A 26871-nucleotide genomic window follows, 5' to 3' on the forward strand; every position below is an offset into this window, starting at 1 on the left:
AACCTCTCTAAACATGACGTTTAAAGTTGCTCGATAAGCACTGATGCACGAGAACATGAAAGCTTGTTGGTGTGTGACGTATCCCATCTGGATCAACATTACAATGTATTTCTTTTATTTCAGAACACTGTTCCGTTGGCAACGTTCTGGAACAGGAAACTCAGAATCACTATGATCTGCCAATCAACAGCCACATCCCCGGGCATTACGACCTGCCCCCTGTACGGAGACCCCCATCTCCATCGCCACGGAGACTGCCACACTGATCTCCAGATTTAAAACACTTTGGTCCTTCTTGAAAATCACTACAATCACTCGCATGTGAATGCATTGATGGATAGATGGGACCAAAAAAGTGACTGAGGCCTGAGCTGCACAACACTGCCATCTATTGGACGCCATTGAATGTTCATGGAGCAAAATGTCTCCGGAAAGGAGCGGGTATGGCCTGGCCGTCCGCGTCCGCCCGCGTGACGTCATCAGGAGGTTCCGTAGTCGTCCGCACACCCCATCACGCGTGACGCGTACAACAGCGCATGCGCAAGAAAAATGCACTAGTCCACTAGGGGTCAATACACACACAGAAAGTGTGCAGTGTGCCGTTGTCGAAGAAGAACGATACAAAACCAACACGCTGAAAGCAAGAACAGTAAGCTAAGAAGCATAGCCTTCTTCATACTGTTTGGTTGTTGTTCTTGTTGTCTTGCGGTTTGTTCGAATTGTTTGCAATGGCGAATGACTTCCTCTATCATTAATTTGCAGTGGGTCTGTGAATGACGCGACTCAGCGCTGCCCTCTGATGGTCTGGTAGAGCACACATACTCATTTGTACTCGGACGCGTTTGTGCGCGAGACGGACGCGGAAAGTCAAGTATACCCGCTGCTTTAGAGGTATTTAGAGTTTAAAACCCACAGTGAACTAAGCTGTCAAAAGCTCTACCATTCTTTTCCACCTATGAATATTTTGGTTGACTTTTGTAACAACTGACGAACAAGAACCAGCGTTAAAAAGCCTTTAACAATTTGCTGCATACTACATCACATTTTGGCGTATAATTCATGCTGCTTTTCTAAATGTTTGCTCCGAAAAGCACGTGGCGACTTTAGTGACTGGTGGACAACAACAAAACTTATTTCAATCTTTGCACATGTTTTTTTTGCCAGTTTTTTATATAGAAATATTTCCCTGCCGTCACAAAAGTTGCCATATATACATCATCTTTATGTGAAATATACACATAAAAAGGCCAAAGATATGCAAACTATGTTCATATGAAGATTTATGCAATATATTTTAATTAAGCCATATCTAGGTAAAAGCTGGGCTAAATGCTTTAAAGTTTTTTTTTATCCAATCTGGTAATCAGGGTTGTAAATGTCAGTATAATTTTAAATTACAAAAAAATATGAAAATTATTTGAGATTGTAAATTTGAGGGCACACTAGAAACCTTTGCTTTGAATGTCAGAAACATAAAAACTGTATATAGTGTAAATAAATATCACTTTTCATGCATAATGTGAATCATCACTGTCGTTTATTAACATTTTTTTGAACATTTTTAGTTGTACTACAGTTCAGTTTATTTCCCATGATGTATTGCTTTGTTTCCTTGCTCACTTTTGATAAAAGTGTCTGCTAGATGTAATTTCAAGACACAGTTTTAGTCTAATGCAGCACACAATGACTCCGACACCAGCTGAATTCACTTCCTCATCACAGCAATACATACACTGCAGTAAATTTCTCATTAAAGCTTATTCATATTTCACTTACAATAAAATACAATAAATAAAGTTCAGGACATGAGAACTGTTAACTCTTTAAACAAACAAGGCCTCGAGACTTACCTGCAGATAAAACACACACATCTGCATAACAAATGCAGCACATTGTCTTTAGGTGCCCATCTTGACAATATGTTTAACAGCAGCACAATGAGATTATCGTCATGCTATTTTCATAAGCTTTTTGGCAGTTAATCACTTTGCAAGCAGTGTTTTCACAGCTCCTATGCAAAGGACTGTTATAATAATAAAACATCAAAATGGAAGATTTAATAGAGACAAATTGATCTGCAATATGATGGAGACAAATTGAAAAAGTCAAAAGGGCTTTATTTAACTGAATAATTTTAAGGCACAGTTTGTAACAAGGCTCTTAGTTTAACATCAATTCTGAATTTGCTCACAAAAGTAAATGTAAATGATTAAAAGAAAAAAGCATAAGCTTCCAACGATAAAGCAAGTAACAAAAGCCCTGTAGTCTGTTTCAGCCATTTTTTTTACAAAACCTTCATGAAATTAGCCATAAACAAAGTAAAATCTTTAAAAATAAAGAAAACAATATTTTGTTGTCATGATTCTATAATTTAACTCTGTTACATGATGAAAATGTGTACTAACAGAAACATTCATTACAGAGACATGCTTTTTAACACAATTTCTTTGCATACGATGCTTTATCAAATTTTAAGATTTCAAACAAACAGACGTCCTATGACAAACAGGCAAAGTCAGTTGTCAGTTTCAAAGAACAAAATATATGGCTTACAATAATGACAATGGCTGATTAAAGCAGAAATACATGACCACAAGTCTTAAGTATATGTAGAAAAAATACTATCCCAAAATCTCCTTTAGCAACCCAAAGCTTTGCAATGCAACAGAATAACATATGTAATGTGCCAGCAATATCCAGCCCTCGGTCTGGGCAGCTGCGATTACTGTAGATTTCATTGTAAAGCACTACATTTATGTTCAAAGATTATATTACTTTAAAAAAACAAATCATTTCAGCGCTTCCTTTAAGCACCACTATAAGACTAGAATTTGATTCTCAGTGCAAAAACTCTTTACTACACCAGTTTTACTGCAGTCTAACAGCTGTCCAGATGAGGAACTGGAACATCTACTGCAAGAGAGGTGTGACGAACAAATCAGCACTCAATCCATAGAGATATGACAAATACAGTTGATTTAGTGTAAATATAAATCTGATGTTTCAACAAAAGGCCACCGTAAAAATATGGGAGGTTAAACCAGGGAATGACGGTGGACGTTTTGCACATTCAAATATTCTGCCTCTAGGGCCCGAAACAAAAATTTGTCGCTCTCAAACCTGCAACATGGCAACGGTTCATTTAACACAACATGATCCTCTGCAAGTTAAATCAACAAAAGTCAGCTTTTGTTTAGAACAACTTCTTGGCAATAATGAACCATTTTCTTTGGATTTGAAGTTTTGTAGTTGCTTCAAGTCTTTCAGAAACATTTCATAACACTTATTAAGCAAGACTACATATTCTGCAGCCTAGTCAGGGCCTGTAAGAACTGCCCCTGCAAAAAACACAGTACCAATTTAAATGTGCAACGCTAACGCACAAAATAGTTTTACATCCAGAACACATCTATAATAGTATTACTGTATAACCTGAAGTCTCACCATAACGAAACTCTGTAGAATGACATGATAAGATTAAGATCTATTGTACATTTGTGAGCCCTTGCTACTGGCGACATAATTGCTAACAGATGATGATGCTGTTGAGTAGGTTTGTTTCCCTTTAACAGGCACAAAAATACTGTAAAACAAACTGCTGCAATAACTTTTACACAAATGTTGAACAGAAGTTGAACCTCATTTCTTGTCCTTCAAAAATGTATGCCCGGCATGTTTATTTGTCCGCGTAGGTCGGCTGTATAACCAGTCTGCGGTAAGGCTGTAGTAAAGAGTTTTGACTCAACAGACCTTTTCTAGAGGGTTTCTTATCTGTGCGTGTTGTGTTTTGACAGCATTCCCGTGTAGAGCTCATGGTGCGAGTGTGAAATGCTCAGTTCGCCTCTCTACCTGAGTACAGTACGAGTATTTGGAAGCTACTGCCCGGCCATCATGCAAATCTATTAGAGTAACACTGGACAGAATCATCTACAGCTACAGCATAGAAGCTGCTATCAAGCGTTTTGCCAAACAAAAGCCAAAATCTACCCCGCAGATTATGAAATACAAAATAAGAAAAGTACAAAATATATCATGTAATAGGAACAATAATCCAACTTGGAATATTACTAGGAGAAATTCTTCCTGGTTTATGTGATGGATAGATGTCAGGGCTGCCCATAGTGGTTTACATAATGGAGCAGTTATCTAGTTTGGGCCCAGCCTGAGAGAGAGAGAAAAGAGAGAGAGAATTAATCGATGTTTATTTTAAAAAAAAAACTGATACACAAAAAAATTCTAGATTTAAAAAAAGAAAACATTTATCGTTCTTAATCTAATTATTTTACATTTTAATATTCTAATTTTAAACGTTCTTTAACTCATGGACTAATTTCATTTAATGTATTCGGGGCATTTCATAATAGTTGAAACTTGTTTTTTTTTTTACAAAATTGTTATCTGCAGTATGACGGAAAAAATTATAATTGTACAAAATGTTTTATTGTAAAACTTAATTCCCATTAAAACCGAGCGTTTGACCAGACGGCCTCAAAACCCAGGTAGAAAATAGCCTATTACTTATTGATTTTGATGTTTTCGAATGTAAAAACCACGCGAACGTCATAAGTAGACCTCATACAACAGCATAAAACAATAAACAAGCCCAGTTCAGGACACCTTTAATACTCTTAAAAAATAATCCCTGTGTTATAAAAAAGCTGGTCGATAAAATGCAAAAACAACATTTGACAAATCCTAAAATGTGAAAGAAAGTATAAGTGACCCTAAACTTCTGAAAGATTCAGAGTATTTTATGTATAATTTATGAATAATTTTAAGGCCAAGAATTAAGTTTTACTTAAATTTCACTAAACTATATATTTTTTACAATTATCTATTTCTTTCCATTTTACTACAGACAACAATTAAGTTCCCATCAATTATGAAAGGTCACAAAACATAAAATGAAAATTTACAGATTTAAAGAACATTTAAAATAGAACAGATTAAGACAATAACACTCCATTTAAAAAAATGTGATTTTCAGTTAATATTTTGTTGTTATGTCTATTCAATGCTTCACTCATTTGACATAATGAAAAATTATTTGAATTATATTCATCTAATAGCAAATAGTGTTTTATGCTATTATTTGTAATTCAGTCCATTAATCCATGCAATTCATGTCGAATGCAAATAGCATTCATGCAAAATATATTTTTTAAAATCACAAACCTGTCTTGGTTTGTCATTGGCCACGATAAAATGTGAAGGCGACACAAAGGACTCAGGCAGACCCCCTCCACTGGTGAACGAACGAGACGCACTGGACACTCCAGAGCTGGCCGCCATGCAGCTGCCGCCTCTGTCTGACGGCTGGCCACACGAGCCACACAGCACCGTGCGACTGCGCAGGTTGTACTCGCTTTCCCCGCATGTGCTGTGGGCGGCCTGCAGGGAGCGTCAGCGGGTGAAATACAAGAGAGGCAAAATAGAGAATGGCAACGGATCTTATTATAGATGAAGTGTTTGCTGGCTGGTCTCAGTTCATTTTAATGCTATGATTCATTGCGAAAAAACCTTGCATGCAAACCTCACAAAGTACAAAGCTGGTTAAAGAAAAAGATGTTCATTATGGGGTGTGCTTATGTAGAACCAAACCAGAGTTTAAAGGGGCCGTACATAGAACACATGTTATTTTTTACTCTTGCAAATATTAGGTAAAATGTTAAAATATGCTAAATATAATGAGACACAAACGTACCATATCGTCATCATCATCATCCTGGAAAAGAGTACGAGTGACCTTCCTCATTGCCATTTCCTGAAGATACACAGAGAGAAAAAGGCAAGAAAATGAGCCACCTTTGACTATAGCATAAGGTATGGTCTACACCACAGCTTTTCTGACCAAGAACAGCCGACTTAGAAAGCGACCAATCACATGAAATGTTCTTCGCACATGGCATTTACGGGTGGATTAAGCGAAAGCAGTCGGTCGATGAACGTTCTCTTACCTCCCCACTAGCACTGATCAGGGTGGTCTGGAACAGATCTCCACTGCCCCATGAGTTCTGGGTCTTCCACACCAGGTCAGAGGGGGGGTTGTGGGTTCCACCAGCTCCTGCGGCCCAGATCTGACAGCAGAGAGACGCAGCGACTTGTGTCAGGAAACTTAAACAATAAAAGACAAATGGTACGGTTGTAAATCATTACTCACCGTGACAGTCTGACCCGCCTTCAGGGTAAATTTCGGTGGGAACTTATAGATAATGGGAGTGCCGGAACCAATCTGCCTCTTCACCTGCCAGTGTCCCAAAGTTTGATCCTGAGTAGAGAAAAAAGATAAACACCAGCTAAAAACAGGTCTTGATGTTGGTTTATTTCCTTAAACTGGTCATTTGCACATACACATTTGGCAGATGCTCTAATTCTACCATATATTCAAGGAATATATTTTTACAAGTGTGTTTCTCTCACCTGGTCAGATTTGTTACTAAGACGGACATATTTTCCCTCCATGTCCACTTCGTCAACGGTCACGCGGCCGCTAGCGGAGGCCTGCTGGGAGACGCGTGTACGTGTGACGGTTCCGCCGACCACGCTGGAGGCGTCACTGTCGTTATCGTTCAGACGCCGTTTTTTAGAGCTGCCAGATGCGGTGCGAGTCGTGCTGCTCTGGACCACACGTGTGTGAGTACCAGAACCAGAGGAGCGGGTCACAGCCACACTGCGTGCAGGAGGAGGACTCGGAGAGAGACGCAGCCTTGACAGAAAGAAGAGCAGTCAGAGAGAAAGAAAGTCAAGTGTTTTAGCATTAAGGTTAACATTAAGCAACAAAAGGTTAGGACATTATTAGTTAAAGTTTTAGAGTCTTGTTTTTAAAAATCATATTCTCATTGGAACTGTAAAAGAGGTTGTACGGTCATTATGGCAAATAATAATGGTCCAAAAAAGGGTACAAATGTACATTTTAGCCATCAATATACAATAATATAGGACCAGTGTTGGGTAAGTTACTCTCAAAAAGTAATTAATTACTAGTTACTAATTACATATTCAATAGTGTAATGAGATTACTGTACAAATGACTCTCTCCAAAAAGTATTTAGTTACTTATTACTTTCTATATCCTATATCAACCTTGATTAGTTAAGTGATTCAAGGATAGACATGACAGGGCTCTTTTAATTCATTCAAATAAATCATATTAAACTACATAAAGTACTCTTATTAACTGACCAAAGTATTACAAATGTGAGAATTATACATTAAAGCACAGATTTTAAAGTTAGACTTTGAATTTTGATGTCAATTTCACTATTACACACACATATATTACACAAAGTATTTAGTTTAATTACATCAAAAGTAACTAATTAAATTACAGAAAAAATAAGAGTAATCCCTTACTTTACCTTTTCAAAGGAAAAGTCATTAAATTACAGTAACTAATTACTTAGTAACACTAGTTACACCCAACACTGTATAGGACTACAAAATGACCAATCAGAACCAAATATTCTAAAAACCCCATGTATCAAGTAATACTATGAGTGAATCTGCTTGTCACCTCTCCTCCTCGCCCTCCAGGAGCTTCCTGTAAGCGCTGATCTCCATGTCGAGCGCAAGTTTGATGTCCAGGAGCTCTTGGTACTCATCGAGCTGTTGCTGCATGCGCTGTCTCATTTCAGCCATCTCTTTATCCTTCTCTTCTAGACGGCGACGCAAGACGTCCCTCTCCCTGGACATAGCCTCCTCCAACTCGCGGATCTTTGCCTCACGAGCAGACAACTAACACACAAAGCAAATTACATCATACGCATCATCGAGATTTAAATGAGACAGTAAGATGAATGTGTATGTAATTAAAATATGCGTAATATTCTAAAGATATCGTAAATAGAATTTGCATTTCAGAAGTTTTGCTAGGCAGCAAACGAATGGACGCTAATATTGTCAATTCATTCCAGGCCACGAAGGAATTGCATGAATCAACAGTTGATGAAAATCTCCAATGGCATGTTTCATAAAGCTGAAACAGTAACTCAGCTATGGCTCAATTGGAAGAAAGAAGGAATTTCCAAACTGCAATAAATATCTGAAACGCATGCACGTGTGTGTACCTGTTTCTGCAGTTGAGTGAGCTGCGAGGTCACGCCCTCCAACCTCACACGTGTTTGCTGCAGTTCCTCATGGGCGGCACCCACCAAATGACTGTTCCTGTCTGCCGACTGCCGAGCGTTTTCCAGCTACACAAACACGCCAAAACAGCATTATGTTTAAGCGACCGATACCTTGTATGCTTTAGACATTTTGATAAATGCTGCTGGAACCAGATCAGTCCGCATATATGTATATAGGGCGGCGGACAGGTTGGTGCCTCGGGGGGCTAAAGAGCAGTAGTACATCACATTCATTTGTTAATCCGCCACATTTACTGTTGTGTTACCTTAGAGTTGTAGGTCTTCCCGATCTCGTCTTTGTAGATACGAACTTGCTCCTCATGCTGGTTGCGGAGTTCAACCAAAGCTTCGGACAGTTTACTTTCAAACTCCTGTTGACGGCCGCTGTCGATTTCCACCACGCGTGACTCATGCCTGCGTTTAGACTCACGGATCTCCTGTATAATAACATCAGGTCTCAGGATTAGAAAATCCTGCAGGTCTGTACTGAATCGTGGACTTAATTCTGTTAGCACTGTATACTTGAGATGTATATCAAACGTGTATAAATATCTGTAGGTGGCAACGTGCATGAGACCTCATTAAAGATGTTCTTCTGAAATTCCAGCTCCTCCTTCAAGGTCTGGATTCGGTTCTCAGCATCCACCCGTCTCAGCATTTCATCCTGTAGCTGCTTCTTCGCATCAGTCAGATTTCCTCCCAGCTGCAACACAGTAAATCATCTTTATAACTCAACACACATTTATAAACACTGGTCCCTTACTATTTCTATGTTACTAGGGTTAGATGTTCTAATGTGGACCAGCGGTTTATAAACTGACAACCAGATGAAAATAAAGAGTAATCATGTTTTCCCTAATATCTTCCACGTGCCATTCAAAACCTGTATGACTTTCTTTCTTCTGCAGAACATGAAAGAAGACATTTTTAGCCCGTTGACTTTCGCTGTATGGACACCGAGACATTTCTCACAATATCTTCTTTAGTGTTCCACAGAAGAATGAGGTTTTAAACCAGCGGTTCTGAAATTTTTAGTTGTAAGGCCCCTTGTGTGTAGGGTGCATTGCTTTGTGCCCCCACCAAATAAAGACTTGTGATCTTAAATACTAATTTTAATTCAACCAAAAACATTTTTAATTATACAATGCTGGAACATTATGGTCTTATTTTTCTGAAGTTTGATTGCATAAAATTTATCATAAATGCCACAAAACTGTGGTCCCCCTGGATCCATCTTGGGTCACCCTAGGGGGCCACGGCCCCCAGTTTGACAACCACTGTTTTAAACAACAGGAATAACTGGTGCCAGAATTCTTATTTTGGGGTGAATTATCACTTAAGGGACAAATAGTTGCCTTGCACATGAACTGGGATTTCAATCTGTAACCCATTGGCTACTAGCCCATAAACTTTAACCTCTCCATCACCACAGGAGCCTTAAGCATTTATGCGGTCATCACCTTGGCCAGCTGTGCCTTCAGATCTCTAACTTCCACCTCCAGGGATCTTTTCTCCCCAAGTGCGGTGGTTAAGGCAGCATCCTTGGAGTTCAGCAGAGCTTCCAGATCCTTCAGCCTGGCCAAAGCCGATTCAAGATCCGCCTCCTTTTTACTGTTCCTACAGTTGCAAATACAGTATAAAAAGAGCATTTTTCATCCAGACACACAAAAGTACACAGTAGATTATAATATGTGGAATATCATATTCATTTGTGCATGTCGCAGTATGATATATTTTCAGAGAATAAGTCATTTTGAAAGCACCATGGCTCCTATTAAGCTCCTCAATAGAGGACTGTGTCTAGTATCAAGTTTTCGTCTGTCTGAACTGATCTAAGAGAATAAAATATGAAACTAATTTTGTGCATAACTAAATATGTTTGGCAAGCAGCGAAGCTTGTATAACCAGCCCAGCGCATATGAACATCAGCCTGCCCAGAGTTTGTCCCAAAAGCCAGTAAACATGAACCCCAAGAAGCCTCTCTTTAATAAAAAGGCAGGATTTGAACCTCCAACAGTGAATTTAAACCACATGTGCATGACTGCAGTGTTGTTCGGTTGGAAACGTAGTAAAGAACCACACAAAATCTTAACCTACCACAGAAGAGTAGATCATCTTGGTATAACCAAATCGGTGAAAAAAGCTATTTTATAACAGCAGGGATTGATGTGAATGAAGGTTCAAGTTTGCAGTTTTAATAGACTGTATACAATAAACTCTTATATGATAGAAATCCTCACTGTAGTGTTCTTAAAGGGACAGTTCACCCCAAAATAAAAATTAAACAATTGTAGACATCTGCCATTTGTAAAAAAGGGAAATAATCCTTCAACAACCTCACACCATTGAGTCATTGTTGCTATCTTTCAAAGATTGAGATGCAGAGGCAAACAGAGCAATGCTTTGTAAATCCATAGAGCTACAGTGCTTACATTTTTAGGGGAAGTCAAAACATAAATATACTTATAATGTTAATTACGTGAATTCAACTAGACAACGACTAACCGATTAAAAACTAGATTAACTTCCAGAGTTTACATTGTGTTCTGTTCTCAGAGGTGCGTGAATGGAGCAATCCCATGATACCTCCTTCCTGAGAGAAGGAATTTGACCAACTTCCCATTCAAAACAACGGCCGCTCTGTTATGACATATTTTATTCTTTCCAGCTTTTCCACTCATATTCAATAAAAGTTTTACAAGGCTAAAAACGATTAAGAGAGTTTTTTTAAATGTTGTTATTGTTGTTCTGGTCAATATAGAAGCGGTATGGATGCAGCGGCACAAAATCAAAGGTTTTCAGTTACTGATGCCATTGGAGAAATGCTAAACGCAGCCAGCCATATTTAATAATTCCACGGGCAAGTTTTCCAAAAAAAATAACACAAAGACAACCAAAATAAAGTTAAGATTAGATTAGTAGGCTATCTGCATACACCATTTACAAGAAATTGTGCACACAAGTATATGTACATAAATACAATACTTCGATGAATGATGCGACACCAAAGGCACTTTATGTAAAACAAAACATTTTGATTTCAGATTCTTACTGATTCTGGCATTAAAAAGAAAAATGCATCACAAGTCAACCTGTAGGCCTACATTACATGTTTTGAAAAACAAAACGCCTTCCCTAAGCAGGGTACAGCATTTATGTGGAAAAATTTGCTATTTTTATTGTATATTTTATTTTATTTATAGTTCATTTTAATGGTACTACTGGAATCAAGATCACACCAGCAGAAACACAACCTCACACTCCACTGGAACACAGCACTCTTCTATTTAGTAGTCTAATGGTTACATGGTTATACAATATCTGGCAGATGTTTAAAATTTGCACTGGTGTTCATTTGGAGGACACGATAAAAGTTTAAGAGCCTCGTGTGGTCCATGTTTTTTTTCTGGATACATTGTTTTAAGTGTTAACAGCTAAATTCAGGTCAGTGGCTCGTTCCCTTATTTGGATTCTATTATCTTGTGGTATGTATAAGCGTTCATGTTTTCTGCCACTGCGTTTGTTCTGTTTGTTTAGTTTCCAGGATCCGTCCACAGGAAGTCAAATTGACCAGAGGCCTTTTAAAGCAGACAATGGGACAACGTGTGTTCATGTCGCCTCCACACCGGTTCTCTATGTTTCTGACTGGACCTTGCTGTTTGCACAGACCTGGTCGATGTTTATATACTGCAAATGGTGAACTACATCTTTGACTGGCGATAAGAATGATGTTACGTTAGCTAAAATACAACGGAGCTTCATAATAAGAGTATTTGGCAACGGTTCTTCAATAAAGCATCAGTTCCAGTAAGTTTTCATTAAAAGTGTGTAGTTTGTGTCGTGGCTTGCATGTGTGTGTGTGTGTGTGTATGTGTGTGAGAGAAAGCAGGAGAAGGGTTAGGCTTGGCATTGTAAAAACACTTGGAAACATTTTAGCCACAAGGAAAGACAGAGATGAGAGAAAGAAAGAGAGAGAGAGAGGGAGGAGAGGAATGTTACAGCTCAGCCTCCAGCTTCTCAGCGAATCACAGCTATCTTTGTCTTTTTCTGTGACCAAAATGAAACCCACAAAAATCCCTCGAAATGTTTGCAGTATGGTTACCATGACAGAGTGGACGGGCCTCATGACTAAAGGTGGAAATATGGATTGTGCTGCCATCTTTGAATGAATGGGGTTTCCCCAACAACCACCAGTGTTGTGAACTGAGTGTTGCCAAAACACACTGTACCCAACTTGTTCAATGAAAAACTATAAAAGTCAAATGCAGATATATATTGTTAATAAAACTAATAGCCATTCATCATAAAGCACTTATGATTCCGAAACCACACCTCTTCTCTGAATTTTGGTCATTGCAGTGTTTCTCTCACCCTGTATTTACTGTGAAAACGGCAACATGATGCTTGTAGCAAACAGTACCACATAACAGACTGCGACAGACAGCTGTCACCTGCAACAGCTGGAGTTTGTGAGAGGAAGAAACGACTGCAGGCGGTCATCAAAAACACTTTGTAAAACCATAAAAAGAATACACATGGCAACCCTGTCACACGACATGCACAAATGTCACTTTCAGATGAACTAAACCTTTATAGTAGTTATTTATATACATTAAAAAGCCCACTGTACGAATGAATTATTTATTGCCGAGTTGAAATAAAACATAACACCAAGCCTCAAACTCCGCCCCCTCCTCCCCGCGGCTTTACAAAACGCTCATTCAATGCTTTCGACGTAAACGTGACTGACACTTCTATTTTCCACCGTGTCTGCGTGGGTGGAGCACATGTGTGGGACAATCCTAAAACAGAAACATCTCATTTAGGGGTTCCCCATTTTCCCACCGGTCAAAGAATAAACATTTCCCCTTTAACTGAGACGATTCTGACTCACTTTTACCAACTACAGTCTGTCCAGAAAGTCTCCATGGAAACCGAGTGGAACGTTCAAATGGAAAGACGTATGGACGAGAGAAAAAGTCGGTAACATTAACGCTGTTAAATAAACAAACTGGAAGTAGCTCCAAACAGACCATGGCAGAAACGGAGTTTGCACAACTTAACGCTTCGATAAGTTTAAACTAAACTCTCTTTAAGACATAAATCTTCAAGCCGAGTAAGACTTGACTAAGCTAAACTATGGCAGACATTAACTGCTATTGCAATATTTTACATGGTAACGGTAAGCAAGGGTTTGATGACATGCTAGTTGCTAGTCTACTCTTAAATGTTGACTAAATTCAATTTCATGCAAATTCTACAGCCCCCGTCATCTGGACACGGACGTAAAAACTCCTAGTGACTCACTTGCTGACCGCACTTACTCATTTTGTTCACTAAAAATGATATCTAGAATAAGTATGTCCCTTTCCCTTACACCTCTAACTTCACTTATGACTAGCAATACCCAATTATGGCTGTGATATAGTAAAGCAAAGGCTATTGTGGGGATAATCTCTTCAACACCTCTCACCGCATCAAATTAGGTCACATTTACATAGTTCTTTTCATAATACAAAGTTTTAAGGTGTTAAGGAAAGTCGTTCTGTGATACGAGATCTAAATTAATGCTGACTAGAAGTGGCATGTATTTGAAAAGCAGTTACAGTTGCATAAATAAGGAGATTCGTGTTTAAACATAAAACGATCAATATAGAAATATGAAACAGATTTTATGAAAATATATTTTTTATTAAAAAAGAAAAAGATTTTCATAGGTTTAGTAAATACAAATCTAGGTCCAAGTCTGAATCTTAGACCTTCGAGTCTGAAATAATCCTATAAACCTACCTGTAATTTAGTACATACACGTGAGAAGACATTCTTCAAAATGAAATCTAAAATTTCAAAGAGCGGGATACACTGCGGCCGACACCCAAATGCCTTTATCACATAACTTTATTATCATACATATGAAGATCATAATTGTGTTTTATATGACATGCCTTTGATGATCTAAAGTTATGGTCACTACATAAAAAGATAAACCAGAAAAAGAAACCGGCTAACCACATACTCATCATTTTGGTGTTCAAGTGACATCACTAAGCAACTGTTCCAGAAGTGGTAGTGCCATAAATACAAATAGTATTACATGTTAGGATTCTTCAGAATCTCACTGGTAGACCTGAGAGGTGTGGCTTTATAATCAGGGCGTGCCCCGTATCCATAACACCTTCGGAAACAAAGAGAACATTATTCCCTATCTCTGATTCACTGGCTTACAGCCACAAATGCTTACAGAACTTCCCTTTAGACTGAAATACACATCTATCATTTAGTTAATCCTTCCGTCTAGTCAGGCTAAAGAGCAAGACGTGTGCAAAACCAGGCGGCTTTTTCATTCATGACCATGAAACGACTGAATACAAAAAACTGATCCAGGCACAGTTGTACAGCAATTGGCCTCATCTCCAAAATGATGAATCTGTCTATACTTGAGACTGGACTGGACTGGACAGACATGCGGTAATCTAACTGTGCAATATTAATAAAAAGCGTTTTGTAGCGAGGAGAATGCAGCGATGCCCTGCCAGCGTGGCAGCCCTGGGTTTATGAGCTGCGGATGGTGACTCACTCTCTCCCTGACGCCCGTACACGCCACCAGAACAGCACCAATTACAGTAACCCGCTCCTCCCCGTCCTCATCCGAGCCCAGTCGAACATAATCTCATAATGCATCTGAGGATCTGGTTTTGTATATAAACACTTTCCAGTGACTTTTTAACAGACTAAATATAACCAGATGCTTCTAACTGTCATCTCCGGCCGTTCAGACCTTGCTGGTTAAGAATGGGATGGAGATGATGTGTGTTAATGACTGTGCGTGTGTGCGCGCGTGTACTCTGCCAGTGTTCCCCATTATGTGTGGTTTGGATCTGGCAAAATACAACATCAGCTCGCCTATGAGTCACATGGCACGGACACGTGACTCCGCCTCTTCTCTCTTTCATAACCACATCGGTTCGTTAAGCAGTTTTGTTGAATTTGAATAAAACTACCAAGGCATTTTAGTAAGATTTGGCACCTTTGCATTTCATTAAAACTGTCAGATGTATGTTATTACCTTTAATCTACCAAACGAATCAAAAACACGAATAGCTTGGCTTTGTAAATGAATCGAACAAAGTTCCTTCGAGGCAAGTTCGTTCAACAGATGACACTATTTCAGTTACACCTCCAGGCAGCTATTCTCGACAAAGGCAATGGACCAAATACAGCTACTATTTGAATGAGTAAAGCGTAAAATCTCCTAAATTAGTGGCCAAATTTGCTAAATTACAAAATATTTTAAATCAGCAATAACGTCTGACAACAACAAAGACGTTGCCAGTTTTGCTTGTTTAGCTTAAATTAAAGGCGGGGTGTCTGATTTCTCTGAGCCGTTGTTGATGTTCAAATCACCAAAACAAACACACCCCTTCCCCCATCTGTCGCTTTCGTCAGCGCTCGGCTCGGCTAATGTCCGTCCTGTGCACCTTACTGCTGATTGGCTACAAGGTTGTTTTGGTACTCGGCCCGACTCAGTTGTCTAAACCGTAATTCGGAAATCGGCTACCCCGCCTTTAAGGCAAAAACGTTTTATTTTATTTCAGGCTAGTACAGTTAACACACATGCGTATAGAGTTCAAATAAAACAGGCCTCCATATCTAAAAGCTGATTGGCTCTTTAAACAGTTGGGCGGGGCTTCAATTCCAACAGCTGCTTTATTGCGCATTATGATTTATCCCATTTATTTTTCCACCTCCTCCCCCTTAAATGTGACTAAATGAATTGTCTTTCAACAACGCTTTAAAGTGGCACGAAGGATCAACTATTACAATGAAAGTTATAGTCTTCACAACCGAACCCTGTACACAGGTTAAGTCTGAATTCTCGACAAATTACTTGTAAATGAAAAACATGTTTGATCTTTTGAGTCTGTAGATGGAAATTATATAACCAACCGAATGAGTCATTCGGTCCACAGGCCGTTCACATTCATCCACAACCAAATGGAACCGCATGTGTGTTTAGGGAAAAATACGGATGTGTAGATGTGCTTTGCACTTTCAACGTTTAAAGAATAAAACAACTTATACGCAACTGAAAAGTAATCATAAAAAGCGTGTTTATCTAACCAAAAATGTATACGTGTCTAGGGGAGTGCCATTGAAATTTATTAACCTAAAACTTCAAAAGGAATTGTTGACTGAGCGTGTGGAGAAAATAAACACTAAAACTACATTCTACAATGTTCATACCAGTAAAAAAATATATTTTACAAGCAAGAATAAAAAAGGATTTTTACAATAGATTGAGATACAATAGATAAGAGAGCCCAACTGTTTCATCCTTGAACATTGTTAAATTAAAGTCAGTCTGTATATGCATTCTATTAAAACAATCAACTCTAGTGGAATAAAGATGTCAGAATGTTTAAAGGCACAGTTTCAATTCTGTCACAATTTATTACATAATTTACTCACAACAAAACTTTTTTGGGTGAACTATTTCCTTAACATGATATGCCTAGGGCAGTTGATCTTCAGTGAGGTCATGAGGGCGAAGAAATGTGTTCTAAGGCAGTGAACATACCAACAAAAGAATGGGATCAGTATCCCTTCTCACACAGAAAGTTCTTCACTGAGAAATGAGACAGGGTTTTCTATTCAGATGCATAGTGTGATGAATTTGCAGGAATGCTTTTGTACACAGGTGTTTGGTTAAGTAAAGTCAAAAGGATCGGGATAAAATAAAAATGTATCTTGTTTAATTATTTAAGGAAGGACAGTTTTGAACTAAACAAAACGCCATCATGGGAGTGGTTCTAAATAAGATCAAAGTATTTTGGGCATTTTACAGAATATAACACACAGTTCAATATTAGTTGTAATTTCTCAAAGTAGATTTTATACCACGCACAATGGCCAAACAACACAAGGATTATTTCATGTGAATGTTGCATTTGTGACTCTGCAGGAAGTTTATTAGCGGCATATGATAAGTGTTTATTGCCGTGTGTTAACTTTGATAAAGCCAGAGGATGATGGGAAATTATTTCCCTTTAGAATGTGTAAATACTGCATTCCGCGTAAACAACCCGAGAACTTAAGTGATCCTGTTTAAACACGCTGCAACTGAAAGTGCTGCTGTGTATGTACACAAGCAAACTCATAGCCTTGCAAAAATATTGTGGTGGTACCATAATATCGTGATAGTGTTATATATCACACAGCACTAAACGATTACCATATTCATGAAACATAGTATTTATTTTATAGTTTAAAGAATGCCAAGGTACAAAAAATGTACATGTTTTCATATCTTTTCTAATGTATAAAAATGAATAGGTTAACAATGATTTCTAAACCACAATACACACATATACTACACATAAGGACAGGCAGTTTTGCACACTTGTTGTTGGCAGGGTGGAGTTTCTGTCGGGATATCTGTAGCCAGACTAGTGCAGTAGTAACTTTGCACCTAGGATACATGTAATCCAGTCAATGGCAAACCTACAAGAGATGGGGGAGGGCCAGGAAATGACTCACCCGTCCAACATAGTATTTTTTTCAAGTCTGAAACCTGCCAAATGTGTATTTGTTCTTTTTGCCCTACCTAAAGCAACATTGATCAGAATGCAGTTCACATCATCATTAGCCCTCTGAAATTACTCATGAGTCTTCAATGCTTTCTAATAAAATCTAAAGCTTTACTAATACTCATAGTGTGATATCCAAAATATCGTTGATTGAAATGTATTCTTTTTTTAACTACATCATAACACAACAGTATTTAGATGGAAGGACGTCCCACACTGTACACAAATCTTAAACACTAGAGATACCAGAGATAAGCCTTGTGAGTCCGTTTGCGATGCTCTAACCAGGTAGAAAGAGCACGTGGGTGACATGCAGACAAGTGGACTGGTTAATCTTTACAGTATTATCTGTGAAATCAATGCTGTAATCTGTAAGACTTCCTCTTGGGATGCTGGAGTGCATATCTGAAGTAAGATTAATCATGTTTCAAATATTTCACAAATAAATTCTAATCACTGCTCACACGGGCAGGGCTCGAGACCTGGACACGAGTGCAGAGTCAACAGATGTTTAACTAAATAATGGATTAGTGTTAGTCATTTTAAATAAATGATTTTAAAGTTTCTTCAAATTGGTGGCTGTCGCGATAAACCGACGATAAATATCACGTGATTTACGCACAGCTTTTGAGTGAAGTATGGGAAAATGCTGCTGCATCCGAAAGCCAGAGGGCGCTCTCGTGCGGAAACTCCAAATACGCACTGCAGAAGAAGACCATAACACGTTCTAGGAAATGCCTGGACATCTTTTTATCACTGTTACTCAAGCCTCATCAGGTTTTGTTATGATAATAAAGTATATTTATAATGATCATGTTTGACGGGTGTTGCTTTTTCAAATGCACATTATAAGCGACTCAAACTCGCACTGCTTTTAGATCGAGCAGCATTTCCTACTGATCCCAGAGCCGTGCTTCACGGACAAACTACGCATTCAAAAAATATCGACACATTGCATATAGCAGCCAGCTTGATTTCAATAGGATTTAGTCGTATCGATAAATTATCGTGCAGAGACATTTCCTCCAATATCCTCTGACTTCCCTTTTGAGCTGCACTATAACGGGTTGTAATTGTATTATCCAAATCAACATTTTCAATGAAAAGTACACAATGGCACCGAATGAACTGAAATAAACTGAAAGACACGTTTCATCTGCTCCAGCTGTAATCTTTCCACACATGAACCCACCGATCACACACACTCCCACACTGCACCTGTCTACAGAGTTCAGAAAGACACACACATACAGTACACAGAACAGTCTTCTGTCTGATTATAACCAAATGGTGTTATACAGATTTGGCAATAGAGAACACAAGCACGTGAACGCTGACCACATGCACACAGATGCTCACAAACACACACATCCCTCCGGCAGCCAAAGAGTGTGCTGTCTCTGCTATAGTACATGACCCAGCCTGACCCTAAATTTAAGAACCAGTAAATTATAATAACTTTAAGACAAGCCTCTTTACTTAATCTTCTTTTTATTAGAATTATATGCAGTATGACATATCTCGAGCTAAACCAAAACACTGCAAATATTGTAGAATTCAATATTTAAAGCACCAGTTCAGTAAAGTCTCAGTGTACCATAAAGAAGCAAATGAAATCAATCATTTCTAATGTGTGTTTTATTTCTGCCAAGAAAGTACATTTATGTTAATGACTCATATAAATGAAATAATACTACGTTTCAATCTTAACATAAGCCATTCTTCCCGAGGTGTTTCCCCGGAGCTACTTAAAGCTCATGAGTCAGTCCACTCAGAAGCGTCTCGCACATACCCGCAAGGCTGCGTGGTTGCTGTGGAAACCAAACACTTCTAAACAGCTCCAATGAGCGTACACATCTATCTGCATCACAGAATCAACATTTACAGGAACTCATTCAAGGGCTACCCTGGGAGACATCCACTTCCCCAATTTAACCACAAACCTTATCAAAAGGCAAAAACGACATTTGAAACAAGCCACAACGCTGAGCTCTGACACTTGGTGATTGCTCTGAACTTTCAACTAGTTTCACACGACTGCACCGAGTGGTGGTGAAATAATTTGGTAAAGGCGTGTGATTGGCCATGATAAGCCTTTATCTTGGAACCACACCCGTTCGGGTGTGAACATAACTTTCACTTGAGGATTAACTAAATATACTACCTTAGAGACAGCCGCGTAAACAGTCTGAGAACGTTACGCCAACATTTACAATGACTAACTAACAATTACATCATAATCCTCCAGAAGAAAACCTCAATAAACCCCCACATTAACATGTTTCAAGCAAGGCCAGTCTGTGGGGGGTCTATAGCTGTTATTTTGCTTTTGTTTTAATGTTGGCTATGGAGTCAGACTTATGTTAAATATGCATGGAGTAATGTACAGAAATGTGAAAACTCACCAAAAATAAAAAGAAATCAGTGAATTTTTTTAAACCAATTTTAAAAGTGAAATCATATTGATTTTACAAGTCATTTTAAATCACTGTTGTAATATAAATACAAATTCAAACTGTTTAATTTATATTGATGAGTTGATATAAAACATAAAAAAATGAATTAAAAATACGTTGAATATGGCCTATAAAGACAATTGAATTGAACTTAAATATTTTAGTCTACTGTACAGTGTACACAATACAGAATTAACAAATAAATAATATTATTTAAATAAAATTGTAAGCGCCTAATTATCTAAATCCCCAAAATAAACTGTTCTATATGATTAATTAATATACTATAACATATCATTTTTTATTTAGTGGCACTGGAGAAAACGAAGAATGATTTAACAACATTTCACAAAGCATTTCTATAGATGCATCTCCAAATACAATATCAACGTGCCTCCGCAGGCTTTTAAACCCGCACATTACAAAGATGTTATCTATCTTCTTTAGCCTAGATAAAATTCATAACAAAAAATCATCATTTCCGCATAAGGCATAGCAGCTCTAACCTGGAATGTAATTCCATTGATGAACCAGATAAACAAACACACTGGACCTGTTGTAAGGGGTGTGGTGACAAACCGAACATCCATTTCCCAACCACACCACCCACACTCACACCTTTTAGGGCTACCTAAGCACACTTTTCTGTAGAAGAGCCAGAGCAAGTGTGTGGGTGGCCCTAGTATTAGCATCCATCTGGCCGATCTCATCACAGGCGTCATTTAAACATCCCGCTAAAATCATTGGATTCTTTTTTTGTCAATTATGCATGGCTTTAAAAGAAAAATAATAAAAAAATTCCGTTTTAAATCACAAGTAATAACCTTTGAGACTGTTGCCATAATACCGGATGTATGTTGTTTGCTTTTGTCCAAGTCTATTTTTCTTCATAACATGACAATCTAATCTGTTACCATGACTGCTAATGCGTTTAAGTTATTGCACTACAGGAAATGATGTATCAAAGAGAGACTAAAGTCAAATTTAGTGGCAGAAGAAATAAGCAGACACACAGGGCAGAGCTGGAACAGTTCAGCTAAATTTAGCAGAGGACTAGGCTGTGCGCCCAGGGGTCGGCACCATTCTGCTCTTCAGGGTCAAACTTATCTCCTTGACGAATGAAAGAGATTTCAGGAAGAAAAGGGGTGCTGAAATCAGCCGGGGTCTGCAGTTCTTCTATGTGTCAGCAAAATGCACCTGTGACCGAAACTGAAACTGGGAGTCGTGTTTACTGGAGTTTCTATAAGAGACCCCTGATACATAGCGCTGCAATTCTGGTTTACTTTCAAATGAAACATTCTTTAGTATGTATCGTTTAATTATTGGGGGATTTTTCGTGAAATTAAGGTGACCTGGACACATACCTGGCCTTCAGCTCCTTGTAGTCCTCACGTACTTTGCTAAGCTCCAGCTGTAGTCTGGCTCGCTCTTTGGCCACTGAGTCCAGAGACTTCCTGGCGTCTGCCAGCTCCGCCTCGTACGCCGCTTTCATACCACCCAGCTCTCGGCTGATCTCCGTCTCCGACTCGGTGATGCGCAGCCGCAGGCCTGCATTCTCTGACTCTAGAGATCGCACCTTATCGATGTATACCGCCAAACGGTCATTTAGGTTGCACAGGTCTTCCTTCTCCTGCAGCCGGGTGATGCGAGTGGGAGACACGATGTTGGCCGTCCCTCCGCGGGAGCTTCGTTTTTGACCTGGAGTCTCCATAGCTGTCCTGAAAGTGTACGGGACTGAGGAGAGAAGTGAAGAAAAGTGTGAAGGAGATAACAGGACAGCATAAGACAGACATGTTTGAGAATCATTCTTCTGAAAGAATCAGACAAGTGATTAATAAACTCATTTATTATTGCAATAAATAAATACACGCCAGCCCACTCACGTGTTCCCACCCCTCTGCCCATCAGCCTACCCACATTCCCTCTCTCTCCCTTATGAAAATTAACCATGGTTTTTTTGTGGTACAAGTGTAGTAACCATAGTTTTTTGGTGGATTGATTACTTGGGGCAAAACCATGGTTTTATTACAGTAACCATCGTTTACTATGGTTTTTACAAAAAACATGGTTTTCAAAACCTTGGTTATTTTGTGATAACCATTGTTTTACTACAGTAACCATGGTTTTTTTGGTTTTAACTGTAGTAAAACCATGGTAAATTTTCGTAAGTCACTAGGGCTGTCACGATTATTAAATAATCGTCTCATCGCGATTGTTTGACCTCATCGCGATGGTTTCAGATCATCGCAATTATTGCACATCTCTATAGAAGACACTAGGGGGAGCTGTAGTGCATCTGCATATTGCATATTTTAGTGTATATATTGTTACTAAAGCATGGTAATACTTGTAAAATGTACCACCACAACACAATCACTTTAAAAAAAACTAAAGCATATACCATACAAACAACCTGCAGTACAATTTAATATTATTTCAGTGTGAAAACCAGTCTACCAAAATCTCATTAACATAGAAGTAAACTTTTATTGTAGTCTCGCAAGTGAGAAAAAAACAGACTAGGAGCTTTTCTATGACTGATAGCATTTTAATGGTGGCTTCAATTCACTCCTGATCAATTTACTACATTTACAAGTATTTGGCGGTTGTATTATTGACGGGTAAAAGCCTAAACCTTAAGTATGATGACCCAATTTTTTCCGATGTATTTCCAAGAAAAAGAACATAGTCTTTATATTCAGAACAATATGGTCGTTTCAAAGCCGAATAAAAAATGTATGAGAATTACAAGTCAAAGCTCTAAAACAGACAATTAATCATCCTAATCGCAATTAATCGTCAGCCAAATTTCATAATCGTGACAGCCCTATAAGTCCCCCTCTCTGCCACGCCCAACCTCCAATCATATCCAGATCACATTTGTGAGAATAAACACTCATTTTTTAAACAAACAAATGTATATTCTGAGAAAATACTAAAAACAAACTAAATGCACGACTGGCCTAGACATGCATGATAAAGTCCTACTACAGCAGCTTTCACCACACAGAAACAGTGGTATTTGTTTTGGATCCTAAAAGTATTTCCAAACTTTACAATGTGCCGAGACAGGCCCGTGCAACACTCCCCCTAGACACAATTACTGGACACAAACTTTCTCTCTCTCTCTCTCTCTCTCTCTCTCTCTCTGCAATGCTAAAGAAGCTATAAAAACACAAGTGAAAGTGATTTCTATACAGAGCATTTACAATCTGCTGCACCATACATACATATCTATAATACACCAGAATCACTCACCTGGTTGACGAAGGCGTTGAGAGTTTGTGTTATGGAAGTTTCCTGGAGCTTCTGTTTCCAGCGCAAACTCTGCAGTGCGTGTGTCTGGTCTGATTTACGCTCCAAGCCTCTGGCAGAAACTCACGCTGTCGCTCAACCCTCCTTTCAAAGGACAAGAGAGAGAGAGAGAGGAGCAGAGGAGGGAAAGGAAGGTGGAGTCAAGTCTGACTCAGTATGTCCACACAAGGGAATACGGAACGCTCTGTGCCTCACAAGGTCTCTTGATTCATCATTCACTTACAGTTTATATTTTTATTTACAAACTCCGTAACTTACTGTAGAAGAACAAAGCTTCAAAAACATCATTTAAGAAATGACAAAAAAAAGAATAAATAAAAGAAATAAGTTTCACAAAATCTGAGGTAGTCCACCGAGCTTTCGGAAGAGCGTCCCGAACAAATGTATCCAACTAAGTAGCCATCCCTTTATCGTCGTCTCACACAAATCCATAAGAAATCCATCCCTGCTGTATGACACAAGGTCAAAAGAAAGCTTTCGGAGAGCCACCGCACCTCTTATATTAAATCCCAGCCTGTCATTTATTGCTAAGGGGTGGACATGTTAAAAATAAAGCATCCAATCAGGTGTCACGGGGAAAAAAGAGAAGGAGTAAATAAGATCCATTTTAGGAAGGAAGGTTGTGCTTCAGTTTACACACTACTGGTCAACTCCCCTGCACTACCTAGTGCATACTAGCTTAAGTGCTCACTGAGTGAGTGAGTGAGGACACAACCGTAAAGACAGGTCTCACCTGCAGAGTACAAAACGCATATTGGGTGCTAAACCAGAGGACTAGGGTCTTAAAGAAGCAGGCATACATAAACATCATCTGTTGTTATTTTATGTGCAAAAACTGTTCTGGAAACAGCGGACGCTGTGGCGCGAGAGGAAAAGCACGGGGAATACTGACACAACCGCAAAGGTCGATCAATGAAAGGGGTCGCAGTGTGCGAGAAAGGCCTGACACTCTCTCTTTGTCTAATAAAACCCTTTCACTGCCATCCTCTGCCTGTTCGTACTATGACACGCAAACTCGCTGCATTCCAACAAAACAATGAAATTCCCAAGAGTAAATGTCTCTCCACCCTAAGTACTCGTTCAAGATTCTCTCGCAGGATCCGGGAGATCGGGTCACGTGGCACATTTAACCACGGCAGCTATTTTGTAGGAACGCTCAAAAGGTCAAAGTGTGGCGTAAAATGGAGATAGATCAAACAAAGCGTGACAGGTTCCTAAGTGTCCAAGCATGACTCGTGTTAGACACTTCCATGCCCCTATTGCCTTTACATATCATTTTCATCAAGAACATTGTTATTAATACATAAACTTTAATAGGCTACAAAATATAACACAAAAACACATTCTGCTGCAGTACAAATGACTCATTGACGTTAAAGGAATATAATTCACTTGAACAAAAAGGATCTGTTTGAATAAGATTGTTAAAAGTGTTGAGTCATGCATTAAGAATCACAGGTCTGAGCACCAAATCTCTCTTTATAAACAGCCCACAAAACGCCGGTTGCTATGGAGCAGATTATCCACCGCAGAGGATGAAATGTTTAAGCAAAGACTCATTCGTGGAAATAATGACTCACAGTTCTCCTATCCCAAGATCAGGAAATGTTTGCAGGCGTTCATGGTCGACCATACCCTCCTGACTGGCCTCGCAATGCGCATGGACTGTGTAGAACGCCCTCTAGCGGTCATTCCGTAGACAAGCAATGAGCTCACGCTTACAAAATATCAGATATCACCAAAATACGAGTTACCGTCCTTTAAAAAATGTACCCTGGTGTAGCTATCGTTATATCTACGATTATTGTAACTGTAAAGCCATGATAAATGTATAAAGGATTAACAAAAACGTTTCAGGATTTTATTATTTAAATATTACTAATCTCTAATTTTAATTCTTTATTGAGAAAATGGTATAATTTTAGATGATGTAAATCCTGTTTGCAAACACTGCAAGGCAGTTTTCTCTGACCACAGGATAGGAGCCTTTTTCATGTCATAAGCCTGCAACTAAAGCCACGATAAAAACATTTCATTTTTGTGATGTATATATGTAACTCACTGGCAGTATTTGCTAGTATAGAAATATAGAAATATGTAGCACACACATTCAAGTTTTTTATGTCGAATGATTTGCTAATTTAGGTGTCAATCATGTTTTCTGTTATTGTATTGAAGTACACAAGTATTGACCTGATGGTCATCATTACTGGCCATTTTCTTTTCGTTTTCTTCAACGTGTTTTCTTTGTGGGGTTTTTTTCTTTGTGGTTTAATGGATTCGCTAAAAACGCATGTTTATCATTAATCGGCACTCTGGAACAGCACTCTGGTGACCTCTGTCGACGATTAGAGTCAGTGTCCCTCCTCATCCAATTACCACATTTCCCCACCTGGTGGCAGTATTAACGCAATATTTATAATCCAAAATTGGACCGTTTTTTGCAGTCATAATATAACCTTCAAATTACACGTATATAGCAACAATAAATAATAACCATACAAATAAAAATACAGGAGACTTACATATTGTTCTGTCATGATGTCTAAATTATGATCAACATTTAGGGCCGTCACAATGTAGGATTTTCACTAGTAAGAATGTTTTTACTACACTTATGGTGGGAAAAAGATTTCACAATAACAATCAACTGATTTTTCTAATCAATAAAAAATGCTATCAGTGAAGTCCATCATTAATTTTTTTTATTTGGTGTTTTCTCTCATGTGCAGTGTTGCAATATTGAACTAAAAATCATGTTTTTAAAAATATCACGATTCTTGTCAATGCATGTACTGTATTGTGGCATCCTTAGTTGTGACATGCCATAATAGCATCCTTTTCAGCTATTAGTTACATCATTTGTAGATGTAGTGCATCGCCTCAATCTACCTGCTCGTTTATTGTTTCTTTTGAAAAATTGCTGTTGAATAGGCTACATCATATCCCACGCTTCAGTTTCCATCGTGTTTTACAATAGGCTAGGTCTAATTATAATTATGTGGCTGAAAGTTTTCAAAGTTGAGGAAACTCAAAAATTTGAATATTGTAGTGTTAGTAAAGGCTTTAGGTGCAGGAAGCAACATTTTGTACAAGCTATAGTTGACAGAAGGGCTTTTCCCTGAGATGTTAATTATAGGTGTTGAAGCTGAAACATTGAATCTATGTCTACCTTGAATATTTTAGAAAGACGAGGAACGTACAATCAAAAAGACTTTCGCAATGCTCTTTAATAAGACCAAGGTCAAACCATCTGCCACTTCGCCTTACTTTTGATAAAAGCAAGACCCCCTTCCCACACAAATGCAATCTGTAGGGGAGAGTTAGGATGGCCTTCTGTGGCCTTTGTTTGTTTTTGAAAAAAAGGAACACAAACACAAACGGTTC

The 26871-nt window shown here is 38.6% G+C and overlaps 2 protein-coding genes across 3 annotated transcripts in view; one reads left to right on the forward strand and one right to left on the reverse strand.

Annotated features, from left to right (window-relative positions):
* Nucleotides 1-2285, forward strand: part of pear1 (platelet endothelial aggregation receptor 1) — a 38916-nt gene extending 36631 nt beyond the window's left edge. For both annotated transcript variants that reach the window (XM_057339468.1, XM_057339469.1), the window contains exon 24: nt 124-2285. In XM_057339468.1, the coding sequence (XP_057195451.1) occupies nt 124-266 (143 nt within the window). In that variant the 3' untranslated portion in view covers nt 267-2285. The remainder of the gene's footprint in view (nt 1-123) is intronic.
* Nucleotides 2097-25178, reverse strand: lmna (lamin A). Its single transcript, XM_057339470.1, has 14 exons — nt 25065-25178; nt 23428-23568; nt 21534-21903; nt 9587-9743; nt 8704-8829; nt 8393-8563; nt 8067-8192; nt 7514-7734; nt 6421-6706; nt 6161-6268; nt 5958-6077; nt 5705-5764; nt 5176-5391; nt 2097-4162 (listed from the first exon to the last, which is right to left on the reverse strand). The coding sequence occupies exons 3-14, from the start codon at nt 21878-21880 to the stop codon at nt 4127-4129; spliced, it is 1974 nt and encodes a 657-aa protein (XP_057195453.1). The 5' UTR covers nt 21881-21903; nt 23428-23568; nt 25065-25178; the 3' UTR covers nt 2097-4126.
* Nucleotides 25179-26871: the final 1693 nt, after the last annotated feature.

The sequence above is a fragment of the Triplophysa rosa genome, linkage group LG8 (genome assembly GCF_024868665.1).
Source record: "Triplophysa rosa linkage group LG8, Trosa_1v2, whole genome shotgun sequence".
In the NCBI taxonomy this organism is placed as follows: domain Eukaryota; kingdom Metazoa; phylum Chordata; class Actinopteri; order Cypriniformes; family Nemacheilidae; genus Triplophysa; species Triplophysa rosa.